A 16,421-nucleotide genomic window follows, 5' to 3' on the forward strand; every position below is an offset into this window, starting at 1 on the left:
GTTATAAAGCACAGCTGCATTAAAGCTGCCCAGTTTCTAGATGAGGGCACAATGCCTTCAGCCCAGCAGAGGAAGAGCACTTGCTTCTATTTGGGGGATGAGCCCTGTGGCACATTCCTCAGTTTTTACTTCACAGGACTCCTATCAGTCTGGATGACCTAATCAGGAACTGAGGTTCGTGACCGGGACGTCAGCCAAGTAAAGACCTGTGTCAGCTGTGATGGAATCACGACAAGTTGCGAAAGACAAGAACTGCAAACATCTGAAATTCCAGTGGCTTCCCTATTTACAGGTGGTCACGGCAGAGGCTCGCAGTCCCTCAAACTGCTTTCAAGGTCTAAGGACGACTCCTGTAACAGGCACCAAGCCACGCAGACACGCTCTCTGCCTGCTGGAGAGCCCGAGAGGTTTGCAGCCAATTCTGTGAGCTGAAATCCCAGTTGTCCTGAGCAAACAGAAGGAGAACAACTTTTATTTTTATACCCATGCTGTGATGCAGCCAGGGCTAAAGCACAACACACAGCATCTCTTTGAATGCTGGGATGCTCTACCAGCCTCGCAACACTTCCAGCACTGAGGATTTTCTTTGTAAGAGACAGAGAGAAAAGCACCCCCATAATAAAAACAGACTATGACAGTCTAGCCATGATGCTGGAATCTTTATAAAAGCCTTAAGTCTGTTTTTAAGCAATGCAAACTCAAAACAGCTAGAAAATGCCAGCTAGAAGAGTGTTCAATCTCTGGAGTATCTTCCCTTCGCAATTTCAACCACCAACCCCGTATAATCAATTGTATGTTGTCGCAGTTTGATTTCAAAGAAGTCCTACAAAACATTTCAAAAAATAACCTAATTGGAATGAGATTCCCTAGAATGTAATCACAAAGAAATGACTTCTTCAGAAGTAAAATTGTACTATTGCACCTTGCTTCCAACTGGAATCGTGTTCATCCATAAGAATCTAGTTCACTAGCTGTCTTGGAAAATTTCATTCAAGCAGTTGTTCATTAGCACAGGCAGATGGGAAGTAAGGCAACCCATGCAAATTACTTCTAAGTTGGTTTGTAAAATACCAAAGAATACAGGACAGTTCATTACAATACTTTAGCAGTGGATATGAACGAGACTTTTATTCTACAACAAAGGCAGCAAGTTGTCACTCTGAGCACTGCGATAAGGCAGATAACGATATCTTCAGTGGCCAGTGCCACGCGCTGCAGTGGAGGGTTTTATCACTCTACCACAAGACAAAACAAGTAACTTCCCAACTAAACGGACAGACTAGAAACTGTTCAAACCAGTTTTGTTCCTTCTAATCCTCTCTGAAACGCACACTAAGCAAAACACAGACTGTGTTGACATGCAGAGGAAATAACGTCACTTCACTGGGACTCTCCTGTGGATCCCTCCCGACCTCCCGCATCCCTCAAACCCAAGCACAACGCGTCTCTCCACCAGAGGGAAGTACTGAAACGCACAGATGAGAACAGCCACTGCACAGCAAAGGCGTTTGTGTTTTCTCCAAATGAAAACAGAGGTATTGACCTCGGTGCCAGAAGAAGGTGTTCGGTTTTACAAACTCTTCTGCAATATCCACGTGGAGCTTTGCAAAACAAAAGTAGGGGAAGCTTTCCACCTCCCGAGTACATGTAAAAATTGCTTCTCTGCTCCTGCTCCCTCACAATTTAGATGCATGAAGGACAGGCTGCCCTTTTTGCTACCATGGCGCTGCAGAACAACAAACACACCACGACTACGCTTTTCAAAGCAGTACAAAGGAGTAAAGCACTCGGATCCTACTGAGTGCCAGTGGATGCTGGACATGTGAGTTCTCTCTTAGTGAGGCGGAGAGCTTTCCTTCCCACTCTCGGGCTACACTTGATCAAGTCAAAGGTTTATTCTGAGCAACCTCACACTTAACAACCAAGCTGGAGAAATCAGTCCTATTTATCTGAGTACACTACCTGCAGAGTTTAATTATCCAGCACCATTTCTGACAGCACTTCTCCCCCACGTGTTCTGCCTTGTCAATGACACCTTCACATATTTGCACTGTAAGCTAATGGCATAGAAAAACTTTTAGGGATGAAATTATAATCACCAAGTCTTTAAATAAGCCAAACTCTCACTAAAGTGAACATTCAACCTGAAGTCCATGCTAAGAATGGGAAAGATGACGGATATCAGACCCTGGATACCTTCCATGAAGTTTTAAGACTAGAATTGGAATAATACTACCCTGCTTCCAAAACTCCTATTAGGGAACTTGTTTACAACATCTTTATAGGTTTGGGTTTTTTCTTTTTCTTCACTTGAGGAGGAAAAAAGAACTCGCTCAGTTCCTTTTGTTTTTTATCTTGTTGTCTGTTCTCTGTTACAGGGATGTACATAGCAGTACGAGTAACTACGAACCCAGGATCTCTGCTGAGGGCAATGCACGCAGCCACCACACGAGTGTGCTAGCAGACCGAGAGGACAGGTGAGATTTGACCTTGGGACAGCTCGGTAACACCTTCCTGTCAACCCTTTGCCATTCGAGTGGAAGACTTTTCAAAAGATGTGCGACATCCAGATTTTCAAAAAACAGCAAATACGTATGTATGTACAAAAGAGTGCACTCTGAAGTGACTACAGCATTATGCCAGTGTACCAAATCTGTTTCCATGCACAAGGTTAGAAAAAAAAAAAAGCATAGCACTTACAGTGGTTCAAAATAAGTCCTTCCAGTAAGGAAGTATTTCAGTAGCAGCAGCAATGTCTCTCTCAAAATTGTAAAGTTCTATTCTGTTCATGTGGTTTACAAATCCTTTATTTTCCACTGAAGATTTGGATATTTATTTTATTATGTAAATTTTTGAAGGTGCATATCTTTGCTTTATATTTCAGAACAACATCTGGACATAGGATGGTAACTATTTCCCAACACTTGTCTGTGGAATGAAGTTGGGAAATCCTCCTGTAACTTAGGAGGATATCACCCAAGAACTTTACATGGGAATTTACCCCAAAAGTATGCATATTAGAGACAAATCAGACTACCAAAAAAGTCAGCTGTGATTCTTCACTGTGTGCTGCCTACAGAAGAAAATTAAACCCATCATTTTTCAGGCTATGACATGGTTCTGTTTGTCTGCACAATCTTCCAGAAAATCTTTTCTGGAATCTAACTAGTGTTCATTACCTAAGCCAAGAAACAAACAAAAAGCATCATCTAGACCCATCTTAAGAATGAAAATTCTTTCCTCAGAAAGAAAAACGAGCAAGCTGCATGGTTAATGCTTTGTGTTTGAAGACTTGGCACAGACCAGCGTGGTGGAATCCCAGGGAGGAGCGTTCTCTGACAGTTAAACTCCACGGAAAGTACATCTCCTCCTACTGCTAGGAGGGGACACACTTTCCTGCACAGCTACAGTGCTGAACGGAGTAAGCCAGGCTGCACCTCCCTTATCTCTCCCCTAGCCCCTGCCCAAAAATCTCCTCCAGGAGCACATACCGTCCTGCTATCAGCCCTTCTGTCCTTATGAAAACTGTGGCGGCTTCTCTGAGTAGAAACCAATGAAACATCTGCTCCGTCTGTTTTGTCCAAACTCTGCTTGGTCCACTCTTTCCTAGAAACCTGTTAAAATGAAGTTATATATGTTAGTACATGTCCATGCATACACACACATCTGTATATAAAATCCACTTTGGGGAAAAAAACAGATGGAAGTTCAAAGCTGAAAATGCAAAACGGAAAAAATATTCCAGCCATCAACGTCCAACTGGCTGTGCAGTAATGCATCAATGTGTCACTGTGTTCAGGGAATCTCTTGCATTTCACCAAGGTCAGTATCAGCAGTGAAATTTCACACACAAATGAGGGCCATTCACTCAGTAAAAAAACCAAAAAACAAAAAATTGCTCCCTTCAGAAAAAAAACCAACTTCAAAAAATTCACTGTCAACACCTTATAAAATAAACCCAAACTACTACTTCTTCAAATAATCATAACATTGCAGAGTTAACAATTTCACATCCTAGGTTCCTAGCATTAATAGAATAATATGGACATGTTTTAAAACATTTTCAAGCTCTCCATGGAAACTTCAATAAATATTTATACACTCGAAACAAATTCAGTCATCTAGTACAATACAAATTCCTCAAGAAAACACAACCCCAAAGGAAATGAACTCTATTGAAAAGTATGTGTCTGCTCACTTGCTGCGAAGCCACAGCTAACGCTGAAAAGCAGTAGAGAGACATCATAAAAGCTCCTCCTCGCTTTCAGTTTTAGTTACAGGAAACACTTAAATACCATCTGGAAATACCTTTTTATCCTCGTGGAAGAAAGATTCTGACTGCAATGACGTCTTGTATTTCCACCCATCATCCGCACTTCCCAACGGGAAGCTTTGCCTGGATCGCTGCAGATCCTTTCTTCCCCTTGCCTCTTGCATAAGCAGTAGATTGTCTTTTCCTTGGCGGCTCTTTTCTGAATAGGATCGTCTCAAATCTGGGGCTGCACTTCCTAAGCCAGATGTGTAGCTCTTCCAATCAGTTTTGCTTTTCACATTGGAAGAGTCATTCTCACATGTCACCTTGTTTGCACTGTCTCTGTCCCTTGCTAAAGAGCTTCTTCCTACATTTTTGCTCCAATCGCTTTCTGGAGACACCTCCAAGAACTGTTCTTTTGTGACCAACTTCCTCTGTACGAGGCCACCATCTGCCTTTATGGACAACCTGGAAGAAAAATTAACTTCCAACCTTTGGTCTGTACCAACTGCATTTATAGGCTGTACCTTATCACCTACCGATTCTGAACTTTGACTCCTGGACATTAAGTTCACTTCTTCATCCTCATCAACGATGAAAGTCTTTTTCCTAGGGAACTCCACGGGTGAATTTACAAACTTATCTGAAAAGAAGCTGCTAGGATTTCCCCAGTAAGGAGGGCTGAACTTTCTGTCTTTGGACTTTTGTTTATCAAATTCAGTGCCACAGGATTCCAGTTTCTCTTTGCTCTTTTCATTTAGAATTAATTTCTCTGGCCTGTGATACTCTTCTGCATAGCCAGCTTCTTTGATATTAACAGAATAATGATCTGATCCCTTCCACTCTTAAAGAAGTTGTCCTCTCTGACACATTTCTTTTGTTCTTTGATTTCTCCCTACTGAATACACTGTGATCTTCAGAGAGCTTGTCTTGCATGTTACTGGCCTTGACTGATTCTTCTTTATATTCTGCCATAAGCGCATCGATGTCAAGAATTTGGGATCTGTAACGATCCCCAGCCTTCCTTACAGATAAATCATAATTATTTTCACTACTTTTCGAGGGAACCAGTTCACTGTCTTTATGTAACTGTGCAAAACGCAGGGGGGGTTTGGGTTCATGGTACGAGGAGACTTTTCTTCTGCTACTTGTAAGATCAGTTTCAGTTGTATTTTCCAGATCCTGTTTTAATAGGAAAGCATCAACATCTATAATTCTCTCTTTAGAATGATCCAGACCTCTTTCATGATGCTGTTGGTTATCTTTCCTAGACACACGAAAATTACTAAATGCAATGTTTTTGGAAAAAGTATCACCTTTTTCTTCTTCTTTGACCCAATCCTTGTTAATATGCACTTCTCGTGAGTCCTCTCTACAATTCGTACTCGTCATATTTTTATTTGGCTGCTGCAATAAAGGTTTGGACCTTCCAGGAAAAACAGGGTCCAGATTAATTGTTGCTCCCTCACTTGAGCTTGAAATTGCATTAGTTTCACTTGCACTAGGAGTACCAGCAAAGCTTTTCTCTTTCTTGTTACCAGGAACCTGATAAGTCACTGCAAAATACGTTGCCTTTGGCTCAATGGCAGAACTGTGATTTTTCAAGTGATCACTGGGACTGCCAAGAGCAGTTTGGTTTGCCTCATTCCCTTCCAGCCCTTCAGTGCTTTTTTTGCTTCTCTTTTTAAAGGAACTGTCATCCAATTGCAATGAATCTGTCCGACTTAGCCTTCTGGTATTCTCAGGGGTGAGCCACACCACATCTTCTGTCTTGACAGAATCCTGAGGCAAGGTCCTTCTTCTCCACCTTTCAGAAATCTTCAAGTCAGAAACGCTACTTCTGGTTCTTCTGACTTTTTCTTCGGGATCTATTACTTTGATTTTTTCACTGGTTTCATGAGTTGTACTATCTAACCTGAAGTCTTGTTCTTTGCAGTTTAAGTCTAGACTTTTCCTTAAACCAGAGACCCTCGATTCCTCTTTACTGATGGTCAGTACTTTTGTATCAGGATGGTGGCTACTGGAAGATTTACAGAATTGCCCACTTGAAAGCAGGGAAGAAGACTGGACCCCATGTTTATTTACACTTGTTGAAGTAACTTCATGATCAAAGTTGGTTCTGAATTCGCAGCTGTCTGTGCCACCTGGTCTAAAACTCCTCCTCTCAGAAGAGCATTTCATAATATTAGACCTCTCTGCTTTATCTACAGAAGAGACTTCACTCTTATCATTTTTAATTTCAGAGTGTAGTTGGTTTACTTTTTCATTCATTCCCAAATATTTGCTTTTGTTTGTAGAATAAGGTATTTTCTCAGCTACTAATTTTGGATCAGTTTCATTTTTCTCAAAATCTTTTTTCTTTTCAGGTAAAGTGCATTCACTGGAGAAAAGCTCAGTAGGTTCTCTCAACACAGACTTGCTCGTAAAACCCTTCATGTCTCTAGCTTCTGAAGTTATGTTATCTTCTTTCAAGTAGAGAGTTTTACTAGTTGTCCTAGTTGACTGGCCAGGGTGTAAAACATCCTCACTGTTTTTATTCTCTTTCACAGATGATTTTCTAGTTCTGAGTGTCATGGCCTTTTTTTCAGGAGCCATTGTAATGGCTTCACTAAGAGCTCTTTCACCACACGTCTGGAAGATTTCGTACCTTGGCTCTATTCTTTGGTAAACTAGAGAGTCTTCTGCATTTTTAGGAGTAGGTTTTTCACTTTTCTCAACCACCGATTTTTCTAAGAGAATTCCCGGAGTCATTTTCTTGTCTTCACTTGAAAAAGCTGCTTTTCCACTTTTTTCTACATCTGCTATATGTTTTGATGAATCAGATTGCTTGTGATACTCCTTCTTCACACTAGTAGTTTCCTCCACTTCTCCCATCCACGACCGTCTGCTGTGCCCCGAAGTCCCCACATCATGCTTTGCCTCCAGCTCCTTATTCACTTTCAGTGCAGCATCAGTTCCAGGATGACCAGCAGCAACATTGTGCCTCTGAACATTATGGTCAAACATGGTGGCTCGGACAGTTTTGATGTAGGTCTTTTCCATAAGGGTGGTTGGTTTTAATTTTTTTTCCAAGTTGCTTGTGAACGAGACGGTATTTTCGCTTTGGTGAGAAAAACGCTGACCATCTCCAAGGAAGCTTCCTGTCCTCTCTATCTGATCAAGTTTATTTGTTATTTTTAAAACCTGCCGGGGTTTCCAAGGGTTCCCAGTAGCATGGGATTCAGTGAAATCTGTGCCATGGGTAAGCTTGATCTCCTTACTCTGGAACAAGAAAATGCAACAGTTACAATAATTTAAAAGATGTGTACCAAAGTTTATATTTTAAAACTTACTTGAACCTACTCTGTGCAACACAGCCTGCACAAGTTCAACACATCCATGTTCCCTGAACACAAAATCCCCCCAGACCAAGGTAATCTAAGCAGAGGTGTACCTCCAGCTCCTGAATCCCGACTGCAACAGAATTATCTCATAGCGAGATATTTACTTTTAATATAAAAAAGGAAAAGTGTATGAAGTGTTGGTACATGAGATATGCATGACTGTGAGTTCCTGAGCTCAGATTTCACAAGACATTTTAATCTGCAGTGAATTTATACCCACACCACACCCCAGTGAAGACAACACACGCAAAAATAGTACAAAACTTTAGAAGGCTCATAACCCCAACTAGCACAGAAACATTTATGAACATTTATGTTGCAAGCCCTACAGCAATTAAAGTTCAAAAGCAAAGCACAGAACAGTACCACAGGGGTGCAGGCACCTTCACAGGAAGTGTAAACTCCTGGGAGACACCAAATATACTGTGTTTTGTCAAAAATGTCTCTTCAAATGTAGCTGTTCACTACCTAACGAGTTACATGGTCAGTGACTGCAGGGACCATGAAGATCTGAGTAAATATCACAGCTGGAGCTGCTCAGCTAATAAGAATGTTAAGGCTGAGCTGAATTAAAAAGAGAAAGTGAGAATTAATATTTATTGCCAATTCTTTACTGTTATCTACCTGCAGGAAACACAACTAGCATCCTGACAGCTGTTATTCTTAATAACATTTGTTGAAAAAGCACAGCAAACAGAATCAAAGAATACTCCCTGGTCCTACAAGAGTTCAATCTTTTTCTTTCAAGTTTTAAAATCTGAAACTTAGAATTGACTTAAGTTTCTCTTTAAAACAAAGCTGAGGAATGTCAGAAAACAAACACTAAAGACATTTATAAACAAATAGTTTAAAATCGGACCTATATTTTTTCTAGGAATTAAAAATAATTTCTTTAATCCTCCTTTATTATCAGATTCTGAAAACAGCACTTCCATTAATGGAAGATTTTATTTTTAAAACAAATTGATCTTCTTTAAAATTATATTAAACTACAGAAACTGTATCTAGCTGCTAGTTTCCTTTACCATATATTCCTATTTTAAACCTAGTCAGGAAAAAAAAAGCACAGCCACAAGAACTCACAAGAAATACCCTTAAAACTACATTAAATCTCCAATATTAAGTGTCAGCAGAGAAGTTAATGTTTTGCAACACCAAAATGTTGCTTAGAAACCAAGACAGCCCAACAGCTTTCACAGCAAATGAGAACTTTCTGTGTAAAGCTTCACTGTCAAAACTCGCAACTCAATGTCCTCTAGGAGACTGACCTGAAAGGTACAGCGTGTACTCGATAAGGAGCTGTGACTTCGGTGTAGAAATGCACCACACTAACACTATGCTCAGAGAAAATAAAGGATAATCACCGCACAAACCACGACAGCCGTAGCTGATGCGCGATGGGGTTTTGGGCATTACAAGTGCCATTAGAACAGTATATAAAATATTCCTCACTCTGTACCGCCCCATGTATTTAACAGCACGCATATTTAACTTCCCAAAAACAGACGTGGAACTCCCATCCTTCATCACTGCGTCCTAACGACAGACTTACACAAGTAACCCTATTAGGATTATTCATTCTTAATCCCCTCAATACCCATTTTATCGTCATTGATTGCTAAAGACACACAGGACACAGGACAGTGCTCTCTGCATTCTACATGCAAACCTCACTGGAGCCCACACCACCTCATGCCTTTTGCTTACTTTTTGATTTTCTTGTATTTCATTGTCAAAGTCATTTCTAGTTTCAGCAGGTTTCTCAGGCTTTGCTTCACTGGTTGATGTCGGACTCGAAAACCTAAGACAAAAGACTTCTGTTACTTCTTTTAGTCCAGTGTCCTACCAAAGCAGACTGATAAAAAATATCCAATAAATTATATTTCTTAACCATCACTATTTCATGTTGTAACTAACTGTATTTGGTGGTTTAATTGTATCTAGACCAAAGGATTGTTGTTTCCTTAGAAACCCTGGTTACGCAGATTACTGCACAGTATAGGACTTCAGATTGTTTTGGTCCGTAAAAATCAGCAAATCACATAATACTCAGCTGCTCACTGCCACAGCTTGGGCAGAACAGGCACAGATCTTCAGGCTTTAATATGACAGCAAAATAAGATTCCTGTCTGGCTGAAAACCCGATACTCTATACCGCTGTCAAAGACATGGTAACTGTTCTTGTGCTTTCTCACAAATATAAGCTTGCAGTCTGCTCACCTCAAGATTTCAAAGTGCATGACATTTTAATAACAGATATACAGTTACACTAACATGCAAAGGCCACAATATTGACAGCAATTTTTTTTTTTTTTTTTGCAGCTGTTGTCAGGGTCTATTTCACTAAATTTTCTTTTTTTTTGAGGGGTAGGAAAAGGTGGGAAAGAGGCTGAAGAATAATAGTATAAAAATAATTACATCTAGTGGAACCAAAACATGTAGTTATTGTACTGTACTGAAAGAGCAAGTTTTCCTCAATATGATGAAGTTAAGAGGATTAAAGAGAACTTCTCTGCAACCTACATCTTTGTTAAGTCCGCAGAAAGTGGTCGTGACTGAAGTGACCTGCGCACATTTCCCGGCTTAACATCAGTATTTTCTGTTGTCAGCTCTTTGATCCTCTGCTGGATGTTCACACACTTGTTCTCCCCCTCAGCAGCTGACTGGAGTTCTGGATCCACTGAGGTACTGGGATTTTCTGAAGTAAACAAACTGATGTGTTTTTTAACGCTACCTCTTACGATATTGTTCTCTTTTTCCGAGGAACCCGCAGGGCTTTCACAGCCTAGAAACATATATGTTTCCTTTTGACCCGGTCCTCTCCCCTCCTTGTCAGTTCTGCTTTCAGTGGTGCTTTCATGGCTTCTTTCAGAACTTTGCAAGTTAGCCATTATTTCTGGTTTTGTCTCAATTTGTTCACTTTTAGTTTTAAGCTTCGTTTCCCACACGTATTTTCCATTATTTAGGATGCCAATGTCCTTACTACTGCACTTCAAGTTTGTTTTAGGAGAACTGTCTTTACTAAATTCAGTTTCTTCAGTTTTTGGCCCCATTTCAGACTGACCGTGACAGCCCACATCAGTAAGAGAAGTGACAGGTACGTTCTCCTTGCTTTCATGAGACAAACAAGTCTTCCTGCAAGAAGAAAGATCTTTCTGTTCAAACTTCGCTGTCAGGTCCATGGACAAAGGCCTCGGTTTTCTAACCCAGGACTTCTCTGTAGGAGACTTTTCCTCAGAAGCTTCCACAGTGCGATGCCTTTGATCTCGTAATGATTCCAGAAAAATAGCAGATACTGGTCTATGTTTTGGCCGCTGCTGCGCATCAGGAGAGAAATCAGCTTTATTGTTGGTATTATTTGCATCATCATTGCTCTTCTCCCCTGGATGACATCCACAAGCATCTTTCTTTTCACCAGTTTTGAGGGAGTTCCAGGAGACTGGTCTAAGACTGGAAGAAAGCGATATCTGCCTATGAAGAGACCCTTCAGTATTCCTGGAGGTCTCAGCTGGCTGAGATGGTTTCTCCAGCTTTGCACTGCACTGAAGCTCTTTCGTTTGCGTAGTACTGAACACTCTGTGCTCATCAGCAGCCCTTTTTTCCTGGGCCAGGCTTCCCTTTGATGCCTCTGTGCTTGCTCTCTCAAAAAGAATAACAGTATTTGCACTGGGACCGGTGTAGAAAGTCATGTTCGTGACTACTTCTCTGCCAGCCTTATTTTCATTTTCAATCACCTTCTGATCTACTAACGGAGGAACATTTCCACTTAATCCCTTAACAGATGACATTTCTTCTGTGGCCTTTCTAATAAGACTACTTGATCTGAAAGCTGGAACAGGTGGTTTTACATTTGCAAAAGTATCTGAAGATTTCTCTTTAGAAAAAGGCTTTGGGAAAAGTCTTGGCCTTGATCCTAGCGACGGCATTGTTGCAGATCTCAAAGTACTCCCAAACTTGTTCTTCTCTTCAAGAGTTAGTGATGCTGAAGCCTCCTTTGTCTTGTTACTCGCATCTGAAAGCACACTTACATACACACGCTGGGATTTATCCTCATTTCTGATTTCACTTAAGTCAGGTACTGTCGTCAAAGACGCCAAAGTAGAATTTATTTCTACTCTTGTTGCCATAGTCGTAATTACACATTCAGAAGAATGGAAAAAATCCAACAAGGAAAAAGAACCTGCAAAAAAAAGAAAGAAAATGCCAGTATTGATGCAGAGTCAGCATGAACATCAAATACCATCATTCTAATTTACATTCATAAGGTAGCTAAACTCAGATTAAGGTGCCTTTCAGATATGCTGTTTACAGAGTGTATGAAAGACATACTGTTTCTCCTCCTCTAAAAAAACCAGCAAGAAACACCATTATTTATTGATTAGGGCTAACAACCAAAGAAGACATCACAAACCCTACAAGAGCATCTGCACAGCGCTGAGTTCCCACTAGTCACCTAAGCTTCAAGGGTTAAGATGCTCACAGATAAAGCAATTAACTTCTCTTTTGAGGCCAGACATCTCAACACTGACATACAAACACCGACTCCTTGTTACAATATAAATAGCTGGCCCCATCCATTGAGTGTGTACTTTCAAACTAACAAAAATGACTGAAAGTGGTATCTATCAGCCAAGCCCTACAGTTAAACAACAGAAATAAATGCATATTCCACAGATCTCCAATAGCTGTGGTACCACTTACCATAATTTGCATTTTCTGCTGCAACCAGTCTGCACAAGCTGATTCACTTCTCATAGTGACAGCAAGATCTTGGTCACTTCAGCAACATTGATCAGACCTGTCCTGCAAATAAACAGAGAGCATTCAGATTTTGGTGTGGCACATACCCAGAACTACACAGGTAATGACCCTGAGCATTTTAAGGAAAAAAAAACCTGGCTCCCATTTTGAAATGTAAAACCACCAGATTTAACTGTATAAAGCAAAAGAATGTTTCATTTGCAGACAGGTATTAAAGAATAAACAAGAAATTATCCCCTAAAGCCTGAAAAGCGTAACTGTGAAGGGTGAATAATTTGGTCTGCACAATAGACCAAATTTGAACACAGTTAAAACCACATTTCAACGAGCACTGTTTGCAGATGCAAGTGCTGTCAATCACTGGTTAAACACAAAGCTCTGTATGGCTGTAATCTCTATTACTGTCATTTACTTTCTATTTTAAATCTCTTTTCTGTGACAACAGTAGGTGAAGTGCTACCTGAGAAGCTGACCTTCAAACGGCTGATTTTCAATCAAAATATGACTTTTACCATGACAAAGCAGTTTTTGCGATATCTCACAAACAAAGGCAGGAGATGAGCTTTGGCTTTAATTACCTTCTTACTGCAGCAACAAGGTAAAACCCTCAGTAATTAGAACTTCAGCAACAAGAAGTAACCTGAACTTTTGCTAATAAAAAGTATATTTAAACTTCATAGCAGATGCAGGTGGCTAAAGTTAGATGCATTTTTTTCTTCCTTTAAAATCTGTCATACTCTTAATTTTTAGGAAATTCATACTGCATTTCATATTCTTTCACTCAGGGGCTCAATTGTGTGTTGCCACCTTCTCGTCTACCTTTGGGCAGCCTTTGAAGGGGCAGTCTTTGGACTCCTCTCGCCTGATCTATTTTGGTGTGCGTTTACCCTACCAATATGCCTAGTTGTAGATTCTGTGCAATATGGTTCTCACTGCCTGGGAATATCTAAAAAGAGAAAAAAAAAAAAATCCACACCAAACCACAAAGAGAATATTGCCTTCCTGAGTCTGCAGTCTGGAAAAATGGTTATTTCACCATTTCAAGCTTCCCTTGAATAGAGTAACACCACATTGGCACCAGAAATTGCAGAGATTTATTTTTGTCCCTTGCATTTACGCCTTCCTCTCTCAGGCAGGCTAATGAACTCTCTTCACCTTGCCCGTTCCCTTTCATCTTTCAATCCACTTGAAATTCTGTCTCAAGCACTTACACGCTGTGCTAGTCCCCTTCGAGTCCACGACCTCTCCTTTCCAAAATAGTCACTAACCCAATCAGCTTATCAGAATCAATCTGTCCCTTCCATAATCTCACTGATCTTAATGAAATCTTCCTCCCTCTCCCACTCCTTATTCTAAGAAACACCACCAAAATCCGATTAAAATGCTCTCACATTCCAAGGATGCAAAGAGCTCGTGAAGAGCAGTTACACCCTAAAAGCAGAATAGTAACGCTCACTGAAATAAGGGCAACGCCAAAAGGAAACACTGCAAAGCAAAAAATTAAACTGTAAAAACAGCATCTGTATTGCGATATTTGACAATATCTTTGCTCCTATCATTCTGTAGCTCTTTTCCTTTGGAAAAGAAGAAGGGGGCACAGAGCTTCTTAAATGGAATAAAACTTGATCCTCAACGGAACGCAAGGCGGTGAGCACACAATGCGGGACATAATCCTCGCTACCAGCGCACAGCTCACTTCTCCAGCCAGCATTCCTAAACCACCATTTACCCATTCTGATGATATTTGTTCCTCAGTGTTATTACACTACACTGCAGCTTTACAGGATCCTGCTTTTCTACAAGATCTAGAAAAGTCAGGTTTTGGGTTTTAACTTCTTGTTCCTCAGATACCCTGCAGCAGATCGTGTGGCCCAACCAGACAAGCATTCAAAACAAAAAAGAACAAAATATTTGGGGAAAAAAAAATACCACCCAATTTTGGAAATTATAAAGCCTCTGGAACTTCAAAAAGCTGCACATTTGATAAAGAGGAATCAGGTTATCAATGCCACATGTAACATACACTAGACATCGTGTCTCGGTTTTGAAATACACACCTTGGCTTAGATAAATGTGCTTCTCTCTAATACAATATTATCCGGTCAAGTTGGCAATGTACCAAATTTTGGGCAATTTTAAAAAAATGAACTGCAAACTAAATGGCATGAGAATTTTAGATGCTATTAATACTTAGTGTTAGCGCTGTAACTGCTACCACTGCAGCTGTAACCCCCCCCCGCCGCTGTGATTTCCCCGGGCCAGGCTGAGCCGCTGCAGGGTGGTAGTACCCAGAGATGCGCACGCAAACGCCGCTCCGGGCTCCAACGGCAATCATACATTCTTAATGTCTTGAGGTGTTGTTTGGATTTTTAATTAAATAATCTATCTTTACAAAGATTACTAACATTGCTCATTAGAAATCAAAACAGATTATTCACTTCAGTGTTATTTTTGCAAAAATCATACGGGAAAGGCTTTACCCAAAACACACCCTTTCCATTTGGCGTCTGCCTGCCCTGCCTTGCCCACCAGCGGCACACAGAACTATTATTTACATCAATGGTAATTCCTTTAAGCCTATTAGGACAACAGGAGCAGCAGCCTGCAGATAATTTTTTCACAATGAATCACATGATTATTGCCAACTTCCTTGCTCATAAATAAGAATGTTTTCAAATGACACAAAGCAAAATAATCTATAATCTGTCCCTGAACCTCACAACAGATAAACAAGTCCATCTGTCTTTTCTAAGGATGGAAAGCATAAAAATTCCGCAGAGAAAATCTCCCTGCTATAAAAACAAACAAACAAACAAAAAAAACAAAAACCAACCCGCAAACCCCAAAATCCAGTTTATACAATTGAAAACAACCATTTTGCCAGAGAGCACGACTCCAACAGGGAATATCTGTGTCTGTTTTTATCACGAATACTCCAGTAGAAAACCACCAAATAAACACAAGGTTTTCCTTCTTTAGACCCAACTGCTATCAGTATAAAAAACCTGCTCCCTTAGTGTGTAAACACAGCAAGAGATTGGTACAACTCCACACACTAGCAGCTCCTGCAAACCCAGCTTGGCCGATGCCCGTCCGCCCAGCGGTCCTGTCCCGGTGCAGCGAGCCTCAGGACCCGCTGCTAACAAACGCAACCGCCACGGACGCTGCACAGGCACGGAGCAATACAAGATTTACTTCATTCCTTCTGCAAAAGGCTTCCCCACTGTCTTAAATGCTTCAGTCTTTAAAAAAAATAAAGTGCGTTGTTTTTCTATTTTTCCCCTTCCTCTCCTCACTGACCATCTACTGGCAGCGGTCTACAGCGATTCACGTCAGTTATCCTGAGCAATCGTCCTTCTGCTGCTTCCTGCGACACTTGGAGAGTTGCTGATGGGATCTGCTCTGTTAATTCTGAGTTAATCCAATCACTTACTGAGCATGTATGAAGAAAAGAACACTTTAACTATGTGTGTGAATACTGTCAAGAACAAGATTTGCTATAGCACATTCAAAATAACACCAAGAGAAAAAAACCCCAACAAACCAAAAACTTCTTTGAAACTTTTATAACTAAGTAGATCGTGCAACCAATTCAGTAAAAAAACGCTTTTTCTATTCTTGGATTTAAGCTTGATTCAGGTTATTAGCACCGTCATTCACTGAAATGGGATCCATCAGTCGTATTTAAGAGGACATGCAGGGTCTCTTAAAGATTAACAAAAATACCATCATACAGGCTCTAAGCTTTAAAAATATCCCTGGACACAAAGTAAGAACAGGCAATAAAATGCATTTAAATTATATTTTCCCAGATTCACTGTGAGAAGTTCAGTAGAACAAGGCACTTGTTCTGCTTCTCGATAACCAAAATGAACAGGTTGTGAGATTTGGAATATGGGTTTTTAGTTCTCAAGACAGATACCTTACAACCTGCAAAGCCTCAAAGATCTTCAACAGCAACATTCCAAAGCATTGCAAAATTTAAAATATTCTTTCTCCATTCCCCACGTGCAAGCCTATTTGAG

The 16,421-nt window shown here is 40.5% G+C and overlaps 1 protein-coding gene across 1 annotated transcript in view; it reads right to left on the reverse strand.

Moving 5' to 3' along the window:
* The window catches only part of LOC104462960 (uncharacterized protein KIAA1671-like), a 27,221-nt gene extending 15,459 nt beyond the window's left edge, over positions 1 to 11,762 (reverse strand). The window contains 5 exon segments of the mRNA XM_010075122.1: positions 3,492 to 3,614; positions 4,309 to 5,098; positions 5,100 to 7,513; positions 9,343 to 9,436; positions 10,159 to 11,762. Coding sequence (XP_010073424.1) covers positions 3,492 to 3,614; positions 4,309 to 5,098; positions 5,100 to 7,513; positions 9,343 to 9,436; positions 10,159 to 11,762 — 5,025 coding nt within the window.
* Between the last annotated feature and the right edge of the window lie 4,659 nt (positions 11,763 to 16,421).

Source organism: Pterocles gutturalis, unplaced genomic scaffold (assembly GCF_000699245.1).
Source record: "Pterocles gutturalis isolate BGI_N339 unplaced genomic scaffold, ASM69924v1 scaffold8807, whole genome shotgun sequence".
Lineage (NCBI taxonomy): Eukaryota > Metazoa > Chordata > Aves > Pterocliformes > Pteroclidae > Pterocles > Pterocles gutturalis.